The sequence below is a fragment of the Urocitellus parryii genome, chromosome 12 (assembly GCF_045843805.1).
Source record: "Urocitellus parryii isolate mUroPar1 chromosome 12, mUroPar1.hap1, whole genome shotgun sequence".
NCBI lineage: Eukaryota > Metazoa > Chordata > Mammalia > Rodentia > Sciuridae > Urocitellus > Urocitellus parryii.
The window spans coordinates 11,726,549-11,742,563 of record NC_135542.1 but is presented as its reverse complement, the minus strand read 5'-3'; the positions used below and the strand labels follow the sequence as shown (position 1 = coordinate 11,742,563).

At 42.8% G+C, this 16,015-nt stretch overlaps 1 protein-coding gene across 4 annotated transcripts in view; it reads right to left on the bottom strand.

Annotated features, from left to right (window-relative positions):
• Positions 1–10,062, bottom strand: part of Mgat4a (alpha-1,3-mannosyl-glycoprotein 4-beta-N-acetylglucosaminyltransferase A) — an 89,598-nt gene extending 79,536 nt beyond the window's left edge. The window contains exons 1-3 of one of the 4 annotated variants that reach the window (XM_077791718.1): positions 9,654–9,706; positions 6,132–6,202; positions 5,671–6,000 (exon numbers count right to left, since the gene is read on the bottom strand). In XM_077791718.1, the coding sequence (XP_077647844.1) occupies positions 5,671–5,764 (94 nt within the window). In that variant the 5' untranslated portion in view covers positions 5,765–6,000; positions 6,132–6,202; positions 9,654–9,706. Of the gene's footprint in view, positions 1–5,670; positions 6,001–6,131; positions 6,203–9,653; positions 9,728–10,035 lie in introns of those variants that run through there. The other 3 variants (XM_077791721.1, XM_077791719.1, XM_077791720.1) reach the window with 3 other exon arrangements.
• Positions 10,063–16,015: the final 5,953 nt, after the last annotated feature.

Below are 16,015 nucleotides of genomic sequence, written 5' to 3'. Positions count from 1 at the left end.
GCAAAAAAGATATGACTCTTACTTTTCCTGAATAAATTTAAGTCTAAATGTTAATCAAATCAACTCTATCCCCAGACTTTCATGTTTACAACATAAAGGGCAACTACAGTTTTTTTCCAAAATTAAATTCTTGATTTCCCATGGAAATTAAGGTGACCATTAAAAGATTAAAAAAAAAAGTAAACTAGATTTCCATTATTCAAGGCCTAGCACAATGCTTAGAATAAGCATTATAAATAAATAAGCACTAAAGCACATGTAAGGAATATGAATAAAAACCAAAGTGGCCCTGAACAGATGAGTGGTTGAATAAATTACAATGCATCTACACCATGGAGTATTATGCAACTGTTAAAAAAAAAGGTATTGATGAATGAATATGGAGTGATTTCTAGGATATAATACTAAGTGAAAACTGCAATGGATAAAAGCACCTACCACATGCCACTGTTCAAATGAGAAGGAAGACAACATGAGGAAATGCAAAGGTATCTGCTCAATTTGTGCAACAAGAAATCCAGGAAGGATAAACCAGTACACTGTAATATTGAAAGGGAAAGACAGAAACTTGGTAAAGGGAAGAATGGAAATGGAATACCTCTCAGTATGCTCCCCCCACACACAAGTTCTGACTCAATGAAGATGATGTTTTACATATTCAAAATGTAAATAAATTCAATAAAACAAGGTATTAGGGAAACCCAAAATAATACAAAGAGTAATAAATGGGCTTAAGTGCATGCATTATAAATGAATAACATAAGCACAGAGAAGAGGAAGTGACTAAGATAAAAAGTAGGCCAAGTAACTTTAGAAAACAGCAGTCAACTATGTTTTACAAGACAAAATATAAAAATAACTATGTACAAAAACAGTACCCTGGTAAATTTACTTTTCACTTGGGTTATGGTTAGCAATTCTGAAACCACTTTATGTATGTATTGGGCATTAGTAATGATATTGGGATAGGAAGATGGTGTTTTGTGATGTCAAGAGACTGGTGTGACAGGAAAAAGACGAGGCTAGTGCAAACAGTATAGTATTACCTTAAAAACTGAACTGCTAAGAACATGTGCTTAGGCTTTTAAAAAAAAAATACAGATGGACAGGAACAGAGACTTGTGTATACATACATACGTTTCCTTGTTGTCCATAGAGAGGGACTGGAGGTGGTGATAGCACAGTAGGATGGGACAAAGGGAGTAGAGGCTGCTTGGAGAAATGATTGCATCCAGGCTGGAATAGAGAAATTACCAGACAAACCTGGAGCACATTATAGCATCATAAAGTAATCAATTGCCCAAAACATGCAGGAACTAGACAAAGGTAGTGGTTGTACAGCATTGTGAATGCCCCCTAGAGGGTGCAGACTTCTATGAAATAATGCAACAGTCACTAAACAAGTCAGCAAATAACAAGGCCCAAGGGTAGAAGAATTCCAGTATCCAGAGTTGCTAAAATGTATTTTTCTAAAATATTCATTAGCCAATAAAACAGGATGTGCAAAGAAACAGCAAAGTATAACTCATTCATCAGATAAAAGGAGGCAACAGAAACCACCTATGAGTACAACTAGATGGCAGACTTCAGAGTATGTTCCAGAACTCAAGGAAAGCTTAAAGAAGTTAAGGAAGGGCTGGGATTGTGGCTCAACGGTAGAGCGCTCGCCTAGCATGCACGGGGCCCTGGGTTCGATCCTCAGCACCACATAAAAATAAACAAATGGAATAAAGGTATTGTGTCCAACTACAACTAAAAAAAATAAAAAAGAAGTTAAGGAAGGCATGGCAACATTGGATTGAATACAGAATACCAATAAAGAGACAAATTTTAATAAAGAACCAAATAGAAATTCTATAGTTGCAAAGTACAATAACAGAAGTTAAAAAAAATTCACTAAAGGACCATGTGATGGTCAATTTTATGTGTCAACTTGACTGGGCTAAGGGATGCCCAGATAGCTGGCAAGACATTTCTGGATATGTCTATGAGGGTGTTTCTAAAAGAGATTAATATTTGAATTGGTAAGCTGAGAAAAGATGATCTCTCTCACCAATATGGGTAGAAATCATCCAACATATTGAAGGTCTAAAGAGATAAAGATGGAGAAAAAGCAAACTGGGAGGTGGTGGAATCTTTAGTAGGTAGGGTCTAGTGAAGGCAATTAGACCACAGCCCTTAAATGAACTTTTGGGACACTCCCCCACCCCAACAACCTTTGCTTCCTGGCCACCATAATGTTAACAGGCCACCTCTGCCACACACTCCCCTGCCATAATGTATAGTAACACCTCCATAGGCCCAAGTGACCACAGACTGAACCTCTGAAACTATGAGCCAAAGTAAATCTTTTCCTCTTCCAAGTTTATTTTCTTATTGGGTCTTGGTGATAAAAAGCTAAATAGATAGTATATATACAGACACATATGGGCATACAGACCCATGTGTATCCACATAAGGTAACACTGCTCATCCATAAGAAATGAGATGCTGATACATGCCATAAGATGGGTGAATCTTGAAAACATTATGCCACATGAAAGCAGCCAGTCACACTATACAATTTCATTTATACCAAAGTCCAGAAGAGGGAAATCTACATAGATGGAAGGATTAGTGGTTGCCTAGGGTAGGCAGACAAGATGATGAGAACCAGGGTAGTGACAGATACAGGGGACAGGATTTCTTTTTTGAGGTGATGAAAATGCTCTAAAATTGACTGTGGTCATGGATGTAGACATCTGTTAGCATACCAAAAAACACTGAACTTTGCACTTTAAATGAGTATAATGTATAATATGTAAATTATGTCTCAATAAAGCTGTTGAGATTTTTCTTAAATACATTTTTGCTGAATGAATCATTTACCAAATATTTACTAAACGTGCATTAACCACCAAGCACTGGTCAGGTATACCAGATATAATACCAGTCCTGGTCCAGGGATCTATGACTACTTAATTGGTTTTGCCTGGTTTCTCGATTGTGGTCAACCAAAGCACATTAGGTGCATTAGGATCCCTACCACCACCAGCAAGTGAGACATGTAATTATTCTTGTCCTACCCTCACAACGCCTACCTATAACCCTCCCAAACTAGCCATCCCACGAAATTAGAATTCTGCCTTATTTTTAAGTAGAAATCCTATGTAACCTGCTAAAACTGGTACCCTTCCCAGCTTCCTTAGCAGGATTCCTGACATCCTCATCAACTTCTGCCAATCTCATGGGTCAGTTCTTATTCTTCTAAGTGGCAAATTAAGATGGACAGTAACTGTACTATGATTACCAACTAAATTCAAGACAGCCTAGGAATCCCATGTGCCAGGTATAGTGAGTGTCTCATGACTCCAAAGCATAACTTGTCTACCCCCCTTCAGAACTTGTAGTTGTATGCACAAATATTTACTAAATATATTTACTAATATATATGTACCTGCAGCTGCCTGCATCTGGTATGTCCACTGACCCCTCCTCTGCCTGGCATGCCCTTCACATTCATCATTTACACTCTACCTCCTCTGTGAGACACCTGAAGAATTAGCAGCCTCTGTGCTCTTCTAGGTGGTAGACCAATACCTCAGAGCCTAAGCTCTGAAATCATCTACCTGAATTCAAACTTCACCACCACTTAATGTATAACTCTGATTAAGTACCTCAACCACTCTGCCTTGGTTTTCCCAACTACAAAAAAGACATGAAAATATTTACAGGGTTGTTATGAGGATTAAATGAGACACAAATGTTTAGAACAAGACAGGCACTGTGACTGCCTCTATCTAATTCTGTCTGATGGTACACTTGTTTACATGCCTCTTTCCTGCCAGTCCCTGTTCAAAGACATGTCATTTCTTTTTTCTTTTCATGTTCACAGCATATAATACAGTGCTAGGCACAGGTGAGGTACATGTAAAAAGCCCATGATAAAAAATAACAACTCTTAGTCCAGCAATGGCAAAGGTTATTGAAATCACACTTTGAAAATAAAAATGAGAGCACATGGTTTGTGTATAGTAGAACTGAATATCTAAAAGCAGGCCTGCCCTGGAAAATCCAAGCTGTCTATCTAGAAAGAATCCAAGGGCTCAACAGTGAAGAGTGGTTACATAAACGACAGCAAATCAACACAGGGGATTTCACCCAACCATAACAGGAGGCCTGTGCTGATCCCTCAAAGTCTGGACAAAACACTGAGCAGAACAACAGCAGAAGAGTAGGCACAGATGATGTAGAGCTGTTCAAAGAGCCATGATCAAAGAAAACAGACTGTGCGTCTAATACTACAGAGACAGATCCTTTACATTCTTTGAATTATTTTGATGCTAAAGACAGCCTAATAAGAAACTAATAATAATGCCTCTAATGCCTCTACCTAAGAAACAAGACAAATGGCCTGGAGATTCCAAAACTTTAGAGCTCCTACATGAGACACAGGGAGAAGGGTTGAGCTTATCTATTACTATCTCTGAACTGATGATAAGTTTCCCGATAAGAAAAACCCCACCTACTACTGTTACAGTCAATTCTCTTATTCAGAGGTACCCTTCACAGCCAGTCACTTCTTTTGTTTATGTCAAGGATTAATAATCTGATTAATCAAGATGCTTCCTGATTAATACTTCTCATTTGGTACAATTAAAAACTAAAATCTAAAAAGTCTGTATTTGTACACAAAGAGCTTTCCTTCAGCAATATTTCTCTTGTTTTCCCCCTAAGAGTCCATTCCCCAAATAAGAGAAAGACAAACACTGGGAAAACAATATTATACTTGCTTATACATAGATCCACAGAAGTATATATGCACACACAGAGATCTATGTACAGAAACAAACATACACCAAAAAAACTGAGTCAAGAAAGAGACAATACAATGATGTCAGCAATAGCATCTTCAAATAGCCCAGGTGATGATGATATTATAACTTGACTAATAAAATAAATCCCAACACCTCCATCTTTCTTGCCATCAACAGCCTTAGATTAATATGAGGAAAGGAGCAAATGAAAGGAATTTGCTCCAAATATTCTCTCTTCAAAAAAGAAAAGGTAGAAATTCATTATTCCTCAATATAACAATTCCTAGCAGTGAACAGATAACTTTCCTTTAAAACACAGTTCAATAGTCTAAATAAAAAACTTTTAATATTCCAATCAGCATGTCTCCTCACCGGCTTCTCAAACGCTTTTGCCTAAGCAGCAATCCGTCCAGGCCTGTGGTTTAAATCATTAACTACACAGCACCAAATCATTAGCATAATTGGCATGTAAATTTCACGAAGGCACTGATTGTGTCCTTTTAAGTGTTCTACACAACAGCCAGTACAAGAAAGCTTATTAAACATTTATGATGATTAGCTAAAAAATAAAACAAAATACCCAAACAAAAGTCTTTGTTATTCAACTTGGCTGTCATGTGTAATGTAAACCACTGATCAGTATCTGTTTCTCCAAGTGCAATTATAAGACATTGAAAACAAAACAAACCCCTTTGGAATTAGAAATTCTGTCTCCTCTGTCCAAGAATACATTGCATTTCTGTGTCAAAAGAAACTGCCAGCAGAGAGCAAGCAAATGCAGGTTGCTAGGATATTTAACTTGAGCATCAGCGCACCGTTTACAAAGCAAAAAGCCCCCACATTTCACGCACATATCCGCAGACATTTTCCCTACCTTTCCCATTTTGCCATGTAGTATACCAAGATAAAGTGAGGAACGACGTGATAAATGCTAAAGCAGTGGCTACAGTTCCATTTCGGAGCCTCATCTCATTTCACCATCACACTGGTTCGTATGTTTGTGATGACAACCAAGACTGTTTTCTTTTTAGCCTGAAGTCAACTGAATCCAGTACTCCTGGCTCCAGGCCAATCAAAACAATCAATGCAAGAGGTTCATTTCAGATGCTCAGGCAGAAGGTGTCTAGCAAGAATACCATTCACAATTGCTACTCAGGATTGTCTTCGCCGTCTTCATGTGCTCCGGTCTTGGGCTGTTTTCTCCCTATCAGTGGGAGAAGAGAAAGAAACTTGTTCAATAATGCAAAGCACAGGTTTCTTCACTGATTACCCCACTCTGAATGGATTTTTGGCAGGGCTAAGCTGTCCTTCCTCCCAACTACACATTTCATATACCAGAATTATGGTCTTTCCCCTCCAAGGAAAAAGTTTCAAATGATATTCCTTCTTCACTGGTTTGGTTATATCTGTGAAAAGAAACTTCCGGTTACTTATTTACATGAAGAAGTTACAGGGCTTAGGAGACTCTAGTGATCATACAATGGCTCCTGAGTAACAATCTTGACTCTCCCCAGTTTTCCTATGGCACAGTAACAAGAAATATTTAGAAACACACACACACACACACACACACACACACACACACACACACGTTTATTTGTGAAAACTGACAAACAATATAGAAGAGTCAAAAGACCTGGGTCCTAGATCCAGGTCTGACATTACTTACTCCAAGGTTCACCTATAAAATGAGAAAAGCACTTGTCTTTCACATATTATCTTTCACATATTGTCATAAATAGTAAAAAGCCTACAGTTATTATTACTGTTCATCATCATCGCAAAATAACCTCAGTCTTCCCAGTGACTAACCCAATTCCTAGGGGGTAAATTCAGAATAATTAGCATTTAGAAAACGCAGCAATCCAGCCTCTACCCTATCAGCCAGGGCCTATCACTTCACATTGTTTTAAGTCAGGAAATTTGGGAGATCACCACCAATCTAACAAAACTGCTGAGAAAATGAAAAGAAATGAGTTCCTTACAAGTACTTAAGTATAGTGCCCAGCACATAATAGGCTCCCAATAAATGTTAACTATATTAAAATATAGAAGCAAACAGCCACTCCTTCAGTCGTCTGTACATATAAACGGTCCCATTCCCCAGGGGTGTGTCAGGCAATCTGAGATGTGCATGGACTCCTGGTTGCCTTGAGGGGACCACAAAGATCCTCTTGGCAATATACTAAATGATACTCTAATGGAGTGAGTTAATGCACCCCCAAAATGCCTAACAAACCCAAGGGGCAATTCTCTCAGTGGAAGACCATGGCAGGCAATTCAGGAACTATCACCTCAGCTACTTCTCATCACTGAATACCACTAGAAATCTCCACTAGTAAAGAAAGATCACAGGTACACCTAATAATGACAAATAGAACCACAACTCACTGAATGTCTCCTATGTGCTGGGTCAATTATGTGGTCTAAACCTTTACAAAATCCTACAAGATGGGCATCATTAACACTATTTTACACACAAAGAAATCAACATAAAGAGAAAAGCTAGATTTGTATGATCCCAAAGTTCAAACACTTTGCCCCTCAAATTCAGCCACCTGTAGTACAGCAGTATAAAGAGAAGAGCCAGGGATACTGGAAATCTCAGGTTAAACTGGACAATCTTCCCAAAATGTTAATTTTACCCAACTGTAAGTGTGAATCTCAAAAATGTTTTATATTCTAGAACAAATATGGATTCATTATGGTAAAAGTTGCAAAATTCACAGTAATTTTCAAAGTCTAAACATACAACTTTTAACAAATTTCTCACTTCCTGCAGCTTTTGGCTAGTTCCCCACCCCAGAACTCCCAACAAAGCATGCCTGTTTCCCAGCTTTGGACAGCAGCTCTTATTTCCATATATCATTCTAAAAATACTAAACTCGACTCCATTGGTTCCTCTTACTACCTGAGCACAAAGACATTATCACATAAAGTTATCACTGCTAAGCCAAATGTGTTGACCTTTCTATAGTCAAGATAACTTAATACTGAACAGCTTAGAATCAAAATCTTTGTGGCAAAAAAAAAAAAATCCTATAATTTAAAACTCCATAGAGCATCTAATTGTCTGAAATCAATAAGTACCCAACAATGAGTTCTGATTATAAAAATAGAGGTGATAATGGAGTGAATTATATAACTTGGAATTCTCATCCTGGTATGACATTACACAAAAATGCTTGCAACTTTCTGTTGCTATGCACTTAACCATATTTTACTTCAGAAAGGATTTTTTTCTAGTAAGAGATCTAAAAAATATACAGGTCATTAGAGTAAACACTCACTAATGGAGAAGCAGAGAAACAGAATCATCGAATAAGGATATTTCAAAATACTGTTTTATTAAGTAGGGAAAAAATCTGCATAAAATTCAGTACAAATGTGTGAAGGCAAACTCTAAAATTAAAATCGACTATAGCTATGCTATCCATAATACATGAAAAACATAAGGAAAATTAAATACTAGATTCAAGAAATTAGCAAACTCAGGTTTGAAGAAGATACTTATAATGAATTTTACTAATAAGACCTGAAATTTCACAAGAAAAATATGAGAGCCTTTCACTCAGCAAGAATGTAGTCATACATTTTTAATTAGGATTTCTAAACTAATGAAGTTTAACTGCGCAGCACAAGTGAATGAAATCTCCAGATGAGAGCAAAACTAATGAGCTACAAGCTCTTAAATCACCACAGGCAGTATCAGGCTGGCTTGTCAGACACAGGTGACCCACATTTTTTATCAGTGTCCACATATGCAAACATTTTAATCTAACACCTGAATACTCTCACTTAACACATTTGAATCTTTAAATCACACACACACACACACACACACACACGTAGTGGCTAAAATTACTTGTCATTTCTCTAGCCTCCCAAAGATGAATGGAACTTTCAACTCCTGACCTCATGATGAAAAATCTGTTTGGTTAACAGACTTAACAATCTCACGTCGTTAGTCTTGTACTGCTGGATTCAAAACCTTTTAAAGCGTTCACTGAAATATTTAGCATGCTCCATGGCTGGGAGAACACTTTGCTGAACGTTTGGCATATTCCTTAATCAGCATCCCACAGACAGAGGTGCCTGAAGAACAGAAGGCACAATCCGGATATCCACAATCAATGAAAATCATGACGTAAGCTTTGATAACTTTACCACCACAATTATGTTAAAATCGTGTTGTTTTCCCTTTATACAGGGATCGATCTTTTTCTTTAATACAGCTTACATAATTTCGTCGTCCAGTGCGTTTTCACATTTACTCTTGCGGGTTAAAGAAACCTCTCTCACACTAACCTGTTAATCACCCTATTTTTTTTTAAACATTCAGCAAAAGAAATCAACCACACCTATTATCTGATTCTAAATTTAGACTTCTCTCTTCCAACGAAAGGCTGTGCCGTCCTTTTATCAAGATCTCGTCCGACCGCAAAAGGCACAGCAGCCTCGGGGACGCACAGGGTCCCTGCCCGCGGCTCTCGGTGCGGAAGGCGAGCCCCGCGAGGGCTCCGGGAAGCAGGGTCCTGCGAGCGGCACTGGGGCCAGCCACCAGAGCTCGCCTTCCAGATGTCACCTGGTCCCAGCCTCGGGGTCCCGCTCGGCCCGGTCCGGACCGGGAGCTGAGGCCTGGGGCACTGGGGGGGAGGTGCTCCCTCACCCCGGACCACCAGGTCGTCACTTCAGGGCAAATCCGCCACCCCGGCGGCACGCCCGGTCCCCTCAGCGGGAGCAGCCCCTGCCCCGGCGCCCTGGAGCCTCGCGGGGCGGCTCCGCGTCCGGCGGGCAGCGGACCCCGGCCCCGCGGCGCCCCTCCCTCCCCTCCCCACCCTCGGGAAGCCCACACACTTTGCTCTACTTTCCCCCAAAGTCGAGGAGCCCGGCGAGCGCCGGGAACGCACGGGGCGCTGGGCGGGCCGCCGGGAGGGCGCGCGGCACCGCGCGATGCAGGGCGATGCGAGGAAGGCGTCCCGGCCCGCGCCGCGCCCCCAAGGCCCAGGCAGCGCCCCCGGCCAGCCCCGCGCGCCAGAGGCGAGAGCACCTCCCGGCGCACCAGCTCCCGGCCGGGCCGCGGCGCCCGCGGCCCCGTTACCAGCAGGTGGATCTCCCGCAACCGCGGCGCCGCAGAGCCGAGCCGCCGGCGCCGCCCCTCAGCCCGCTCCCTCCGCGCAGCCGCCCTGCGCTCCCGCCGCCAGGCCGCCGCGCGCCTCCGCAGCCCAGAGCCGCTCACCTGCCGCTGGCGCCGGCGCTCCCGCCGCGGCCGCAGGCAGAGCTGCTGTGGCCGCCGCCGCCGCCGCCGCGCCCCGCCCTCCCGCCGCGGCCCCGCCCCGCCCCGCCCAGCCCGCGACCCCGCCAGCCATTGGCCGCCCGCCGCCGCGCCAGTGGCCCGCCCGGCTGTCACTTAGGGGCGCCGTCGCTCGGCCTATATAACTCTCGTGAGATCTTTCCCACTCGGCGTCACGGCACGGTCCGAGCGGTGCCTGGCTCCCCGCGCCCGGGCTCCGGTGCTCGGCGCACTCCCCGCCACCTCAGCCGGCTTTGGTCCTCCGCGGCGTGTGCGGAGGCAGCTCCCGCCGCCAACAAAGGCCGAGGCAGCGCTCGGCCTCCGCCTCAGCGCGCGACCGGACCGCCCCGGGCTGCCCGCGAGTTCCACCCCCTTCCCCCAGCCCCCGTCGCATCCCCGGTCCGCATTCCCAGGGACAAGTCCCGGTCCTAATCCAGGGTCAGCTTCCAGGCCCTGGGCTTCCGGGCATCTCACTGACAGCCCCAGCGGGGGACATCGTTGTCCCCAACTCACCGATGAGGAAGACGGGACTGGAAAGATTGACTTAAACCCCTAGGACGAGGAAACAGGGCTAGGATTTAAATGCATATCATTCGGGTGCTCATGCCCCTAGTTTTCCCGTTAGGCCACGCAGTTTTGCCCCTTTCTCCTGAGCCCTAATCTATCACCGTTTCATGAAGTTTGAAGTTAATTTTAGAACCAAATAGGAAATCATCCATAAAAACCTGGGTGGGCTGACCCTCCTTTTTTGTAGTGTCTGTGAGCATCGTGACTTAATAGTAACTACCCGTGGGCACACCATCTTTTGGATACTTACTATATGCCAAGCCCCATTTTACATCTTTAATTGCATCCTCTCATATTTTAACTCCCATTTTTTCCCATGAGGAAACTGGAGCACAGAGAAGTTTAAAAAGTTTACCCAAGGTCACAGGCCGGTAAGAGATAGATCTTGGTTCAAACACAAAGGATGTGCTGTCTTTGGTGCTACAATAAAGCTTACAACAACCCTGCAAGATAATTTGCAGGGAGTAGAGGGGCAAAAGATCAAGGAGACAGGCTTGTCCATGCCAATCTCCCAAGGTAATAGATTCTTTTCAGAAAACAGTAATTCAAATATTGAAAACTAAGAGAAAACATCAATCAGAATGAGTTTATATTTTCCAACATAATTCTTTTATTTTTGTCTCAAGATAACAGTAATTAATAATCAGCTTTGACATGTGCAGGCATCTTGATTCTCTCATGTTTAGGTTTCTCTCCATGACTGTTAACTGTTTTAAAAGTGCAAGGCAACACATGACACCCCTCTTCCCATGGTTCCCCACTGACTGAGGAGGAGCAGACAGGTTTTGTCCACTCTCCAGCACTGTGGACATGACTTGTGCATAACAGTCATAATACCCAATGACAACTTTGCTCTCTACTTAGGGAAGTAGAGCCTGGTTTCTTATATTATATGGCACACACATTGCCACATAGCAAGTTTGTGACAGATTTCATGTTGGATGTAAACAATAAAGACAAACCATTCCAGGATACACCTGACACATTGTTGGATATATCATGCTTAAAACATCTAGGAGTAGACTATCCTAGGCCTTGCTATGCAGTGCTCCCCCTGAATCAGTGAGAGACCAGGGGAAGTGGGTGTCATGTGTCTTCTCGGACTTCTAAAATAGTTTAACTGTCATGGAGAGAAACCTGAGCATGAGAGCCAAGAAACCCACGCATGTCCTAACTGATTATTAATTACTGTTATCTTGAGACTAAAGTAAAGGAATTTTGTTGGGGAATAAAAACTTCTGAATAATGTTGTCTATTAGTTTTCAATCTTTGAAACGCTGTTTTCTGAACATCCTCTTCATGACAGACAAGCAAACTACTCCTTGCACATGAAGAGAGCATTGCCTTTTTTTAAAACTCTTTTTTATTTGGACACAATATCTTTATTTATTTTATGAGGTGATCGAACCTACTGTCTCATGTGTGTGAGGCAAGCTCTCTGCCACTGAGCCTCAGCCCCAGCCCCAAGCATTGCCTTTTGAGAGAAAGTTCCCAAGCTACTTCCACAGGATTGACCAAAAGACCAAACAGCACAAGTAACTATCATAATCCTTACAGAGTAAGAAACTTGAGAAATTAAGTAATTTGGCAGATGCAAATAGTAATTTAGGCAAGTAGTAAATGGCCAAGTCAGAATTCAAATCCAGGTCTGTTTGATTCCAGAGCCTGTATGATACTCCATTGCCTTTCTTCCTTCTTTAGCAATGGGCAAAATCTCGTTGTGTGGATGAATAGTAAAAAGATGTATTTCTCTCCCTCTTCTCCATTTTTTTCCCTCTTTGTGAAGATTTGAAACCATATGTTAGAGACATATGTCAAGAGGAGAAAGGAAAGGAAAGAGGACAGATAAGCTTCAGTTAAGCCTGGCTGACTTATTCAGAAAGACAGCAGAAATTCCTCCTAAGCTCTGGTTAGTGGCAAAGCTCACAGCCAGGACAAAAAGCAAACAAAAACAGAACAACTGCCTTGCTTTGGGGATCTATTTGATACTTTGTCACTACTTCAACTGGCAGCAGAAAGACCATATGGTTAAACTTGTATCAGACTATTCACCCTGTTGCTCAGGGAAGAGTAGAATTCAACTAGTGTCCTAACCAATCAAAATACTCAGGAAAACAGGCTTCCCAGGTGTGGGTGTGAATTGGTGATTCATCTTACTTTTGCAGAGTACAAAATATTGAATTTTTCCAACTACATCTGTTCAATTAACAATCAAAGACCGTCGCTCCAAACCCCATGGAGTCCTATAGATTTCTTTCTCCTTGTTTTATCTTTTCCATGATGATTTCCCTTCTATCACCTTTTTTGTTTGTTTGTTTGTTTCTTCTCCACCTCTGCAGTGTCTGGGTTTACCTTCTCCTGACCTTTATTTCACACTGTCAGTGGAATTATTGACAAGAAGTTCTGCCTATATAGTCTGTCCCCAACAAAGCTGCCACGTGGTAGCTCTCCTTTCCAACATTTTCATTATTCCATCCACTTTTTCTGAGGCCTGTGATTACAGAGGCAGCTGGTGCCTCACCATGGAGCGTTCACAGACTAGTGGAAGACATTGGTAAGTAATTAAACCACAGTACACCATGTTGGGACAGCAGATAGGATGGGGTCATTAATCAGATCCTCTGGGCAGGGAAGCCTTCCTGGAAGTGACATTTGAGCTAAAAGCAGATACCACACAGGAAATGAATCTTTGCCATTTATCTCTTTGATGGTAAGTGGTTGCTGGTGGGGCCATGTCTATATCAATCAGTCTCTAAGAAATCAAGCTCAGGATCTCTAGTTCTTTTCTACTCTGCCCCTCATCCATGCATTAACAATCAGACTTGCATCATTTATGAGCATTTATAAATGTGATTCTGGAGTCTTCCACTACAGGCTCTAGTGGGACCTTTTTGAAGTATACAATCTACAAGAGGCATCACTTCATGAGGTTCTCCCTGGCTTTTTAAATGATGCATGTAGAGGTGGTAGAAGACATCTTATTTTAATTGGTAGACAGTGCATTCAATGACTTTCATCCAAAAACTATAGTGGACCTGGGACCCTGATGGGCCATAAGAGTCTATGGACCCTTTGCTAGCTGCAAAATGTTTCAGAGGTAGTAACAATTTCTCTCCTGTCATCAGACAGGGCACATGCCGTCCCAGAAATCAATGAAAGGGAATGCAAATGGAACCAACCACCACATTTACAATTCAACTCTACATGGAAATTAAGGTCCATACAGATGAAGAACAACAGAGAGCTAAATTATTCTTAATTTTTATTCTCCTTCCTCTCACCTTGGCTCATGAAAGATGCCTGTCCTAAATCACATTTATATCACTGGGATAAATGTACCTACTGGATTATTCAGACAAAAGCCAGATTGTGTGCCCCCAGAGATGGAATCATAAGATCTTATCGTATTTAAATGCCTTGGCCATCGAAGTTTACATCATGTGTACAAGGCATTGCTGAAGTTTTTCAAGGAAACCCTAAAACAAAAGAGAATCCATCTTGCTGGGTACAGCCTCTCTCCCAAGCACTGTTAGAACAATCTGCAATGCTGGGACAGAAAAAGTCCCTGCCAAGACAGACTAAGAAGCTGTGACAGCTACACCATTAAAGCTGATTCACTTGTTTTTATTATATTTGATGTATACTCAGAAGGCATAATGGAGAGAACAGTGTGCCAGAGAATTACGAGCTTTGGATTCTGTTTTTGTTGGTTTTTCCTTTGTGAATTTGGTACTTGTAAAAGGTGTTGGATCAACAGCTATGCATCTGAAATCCATCCATGCATAAAACCAACCTAAGGAGTCCAACCCTGCTACTCTATCAATACATTTCAAACAGGATAAAAACCTTGACTCATCTAATATACCCAGGACCATGACCGTCAATGCTGCGGTTCTAGGTATCTGGAAAATCTCAGATTTTTTTTTTTTTTTACATTCTTTTAGGGCAACTGAACATACTTAACCCTACAGGTAAGTGTATTGGATTTCAGTCAGGAAGAGGAGGAGGAGAAAAGGAGGAAGCTGAAGAGGAGGGAGGGAGAAAAAGAGAAGATGGAAAGAAGAGGAGAGGAGGAGGCAGAAAACTAGGAAGGAGAGAAGGGGAAGGGGGAGGAAGAGAAGGAGCAGGAAGACAATTTTAGGTATTTTGGACAGAGTGACTATCATACAGGGGGTTGGGTGCAAAGGTTTTGGGAGGACTGGAAGAACCCAGTGGGGGGGGGAACGAGAGAGAGAGAGAGAGAGAGAGAGAGAGAGAGAGAGAGAGAGAGAGAGAGAGAGAGACAGGCCTGAAGAACAAAGAGGAAGCAGGATGGATTCCCAAGGATCAGAAGCTTCTGTGCTGGTGACCCTGAGCTCACCTCTGCTGATGGACTCTTGATGTTGGTTCTGGAAGCCTGAAAAACCTGGACAGCAGAAAGTAGGGCTTGCCCTCCCCCACTGCTCTGGCAACCTCCTGCATCTGTTGCCAACCACCTGCATCAACTGCCACACTTGTTAGGGGGAGGCAAAAGCAGGAAGTCACTCTCCTTCCTCTACCCTCTGATCCCCCGCCACAGCCTCCCCCTTAGAGAAGCAAACAGAAAGCCATCTGGTGATGGAGCCCAGGATCTGTAGCTAGCTAGCCCCAGTGTGGCAGGTTGGAATACAGAAAGGCAGCGCATGAGACTGAAAATGTGGGGTAAATACCAACCAACATCAGAATGAAAAAGCACAGTTGGGCATTCTTTCAAGCTAGACCAAAAGTTTGTCCCGGAAATCCAAGGGGCGAGATAAGCGTAAGCCTCAGGTCTTTCAGCTTAAGTGAGACTCATACAAACTCTAGAAAACATCTCTCATGCTGGCATGGCTTCACAAAGAGACTGTTCTCTCTCATGGCTACTGTCACAACAGTATCACTGGTAGAGACTTTTCTACCAAATAATGACGCTGTATTGAGCCTCCATCTAGGGATCAACAGTTCCAAAAACCCAGGATTGTAAAAATGTGATCTTGACCCTCAAGAGATCAAAGTCTGGCTGGAGGAACCAGGACCCACCTCATCTCACCACTAGGGCTGCCTTTTAGCCACCCCTGAAGCTGAGCCATGCTGACCTCTCCATACAGGGCACATGCAATGGCCTCTGGCACACTCCCTCTCCACCCCCACTCCACTGCCCTCTTTAACATCCTTCAAGACTGAACTTGTTGTCACCTGTCCAGGAAGCCCTCCCTTGCTCCAAACCTGGGAGAAGTACCCACTGCCCAGTGACCCTGCACCTACCAGTACATTTCGCACACGGTAGCATCACCCCAAGTTTCCAAGCTGGTGTGCTATACACATCGTGATTGGAGGAAGAACACACTTAAGAGCCTTTCAT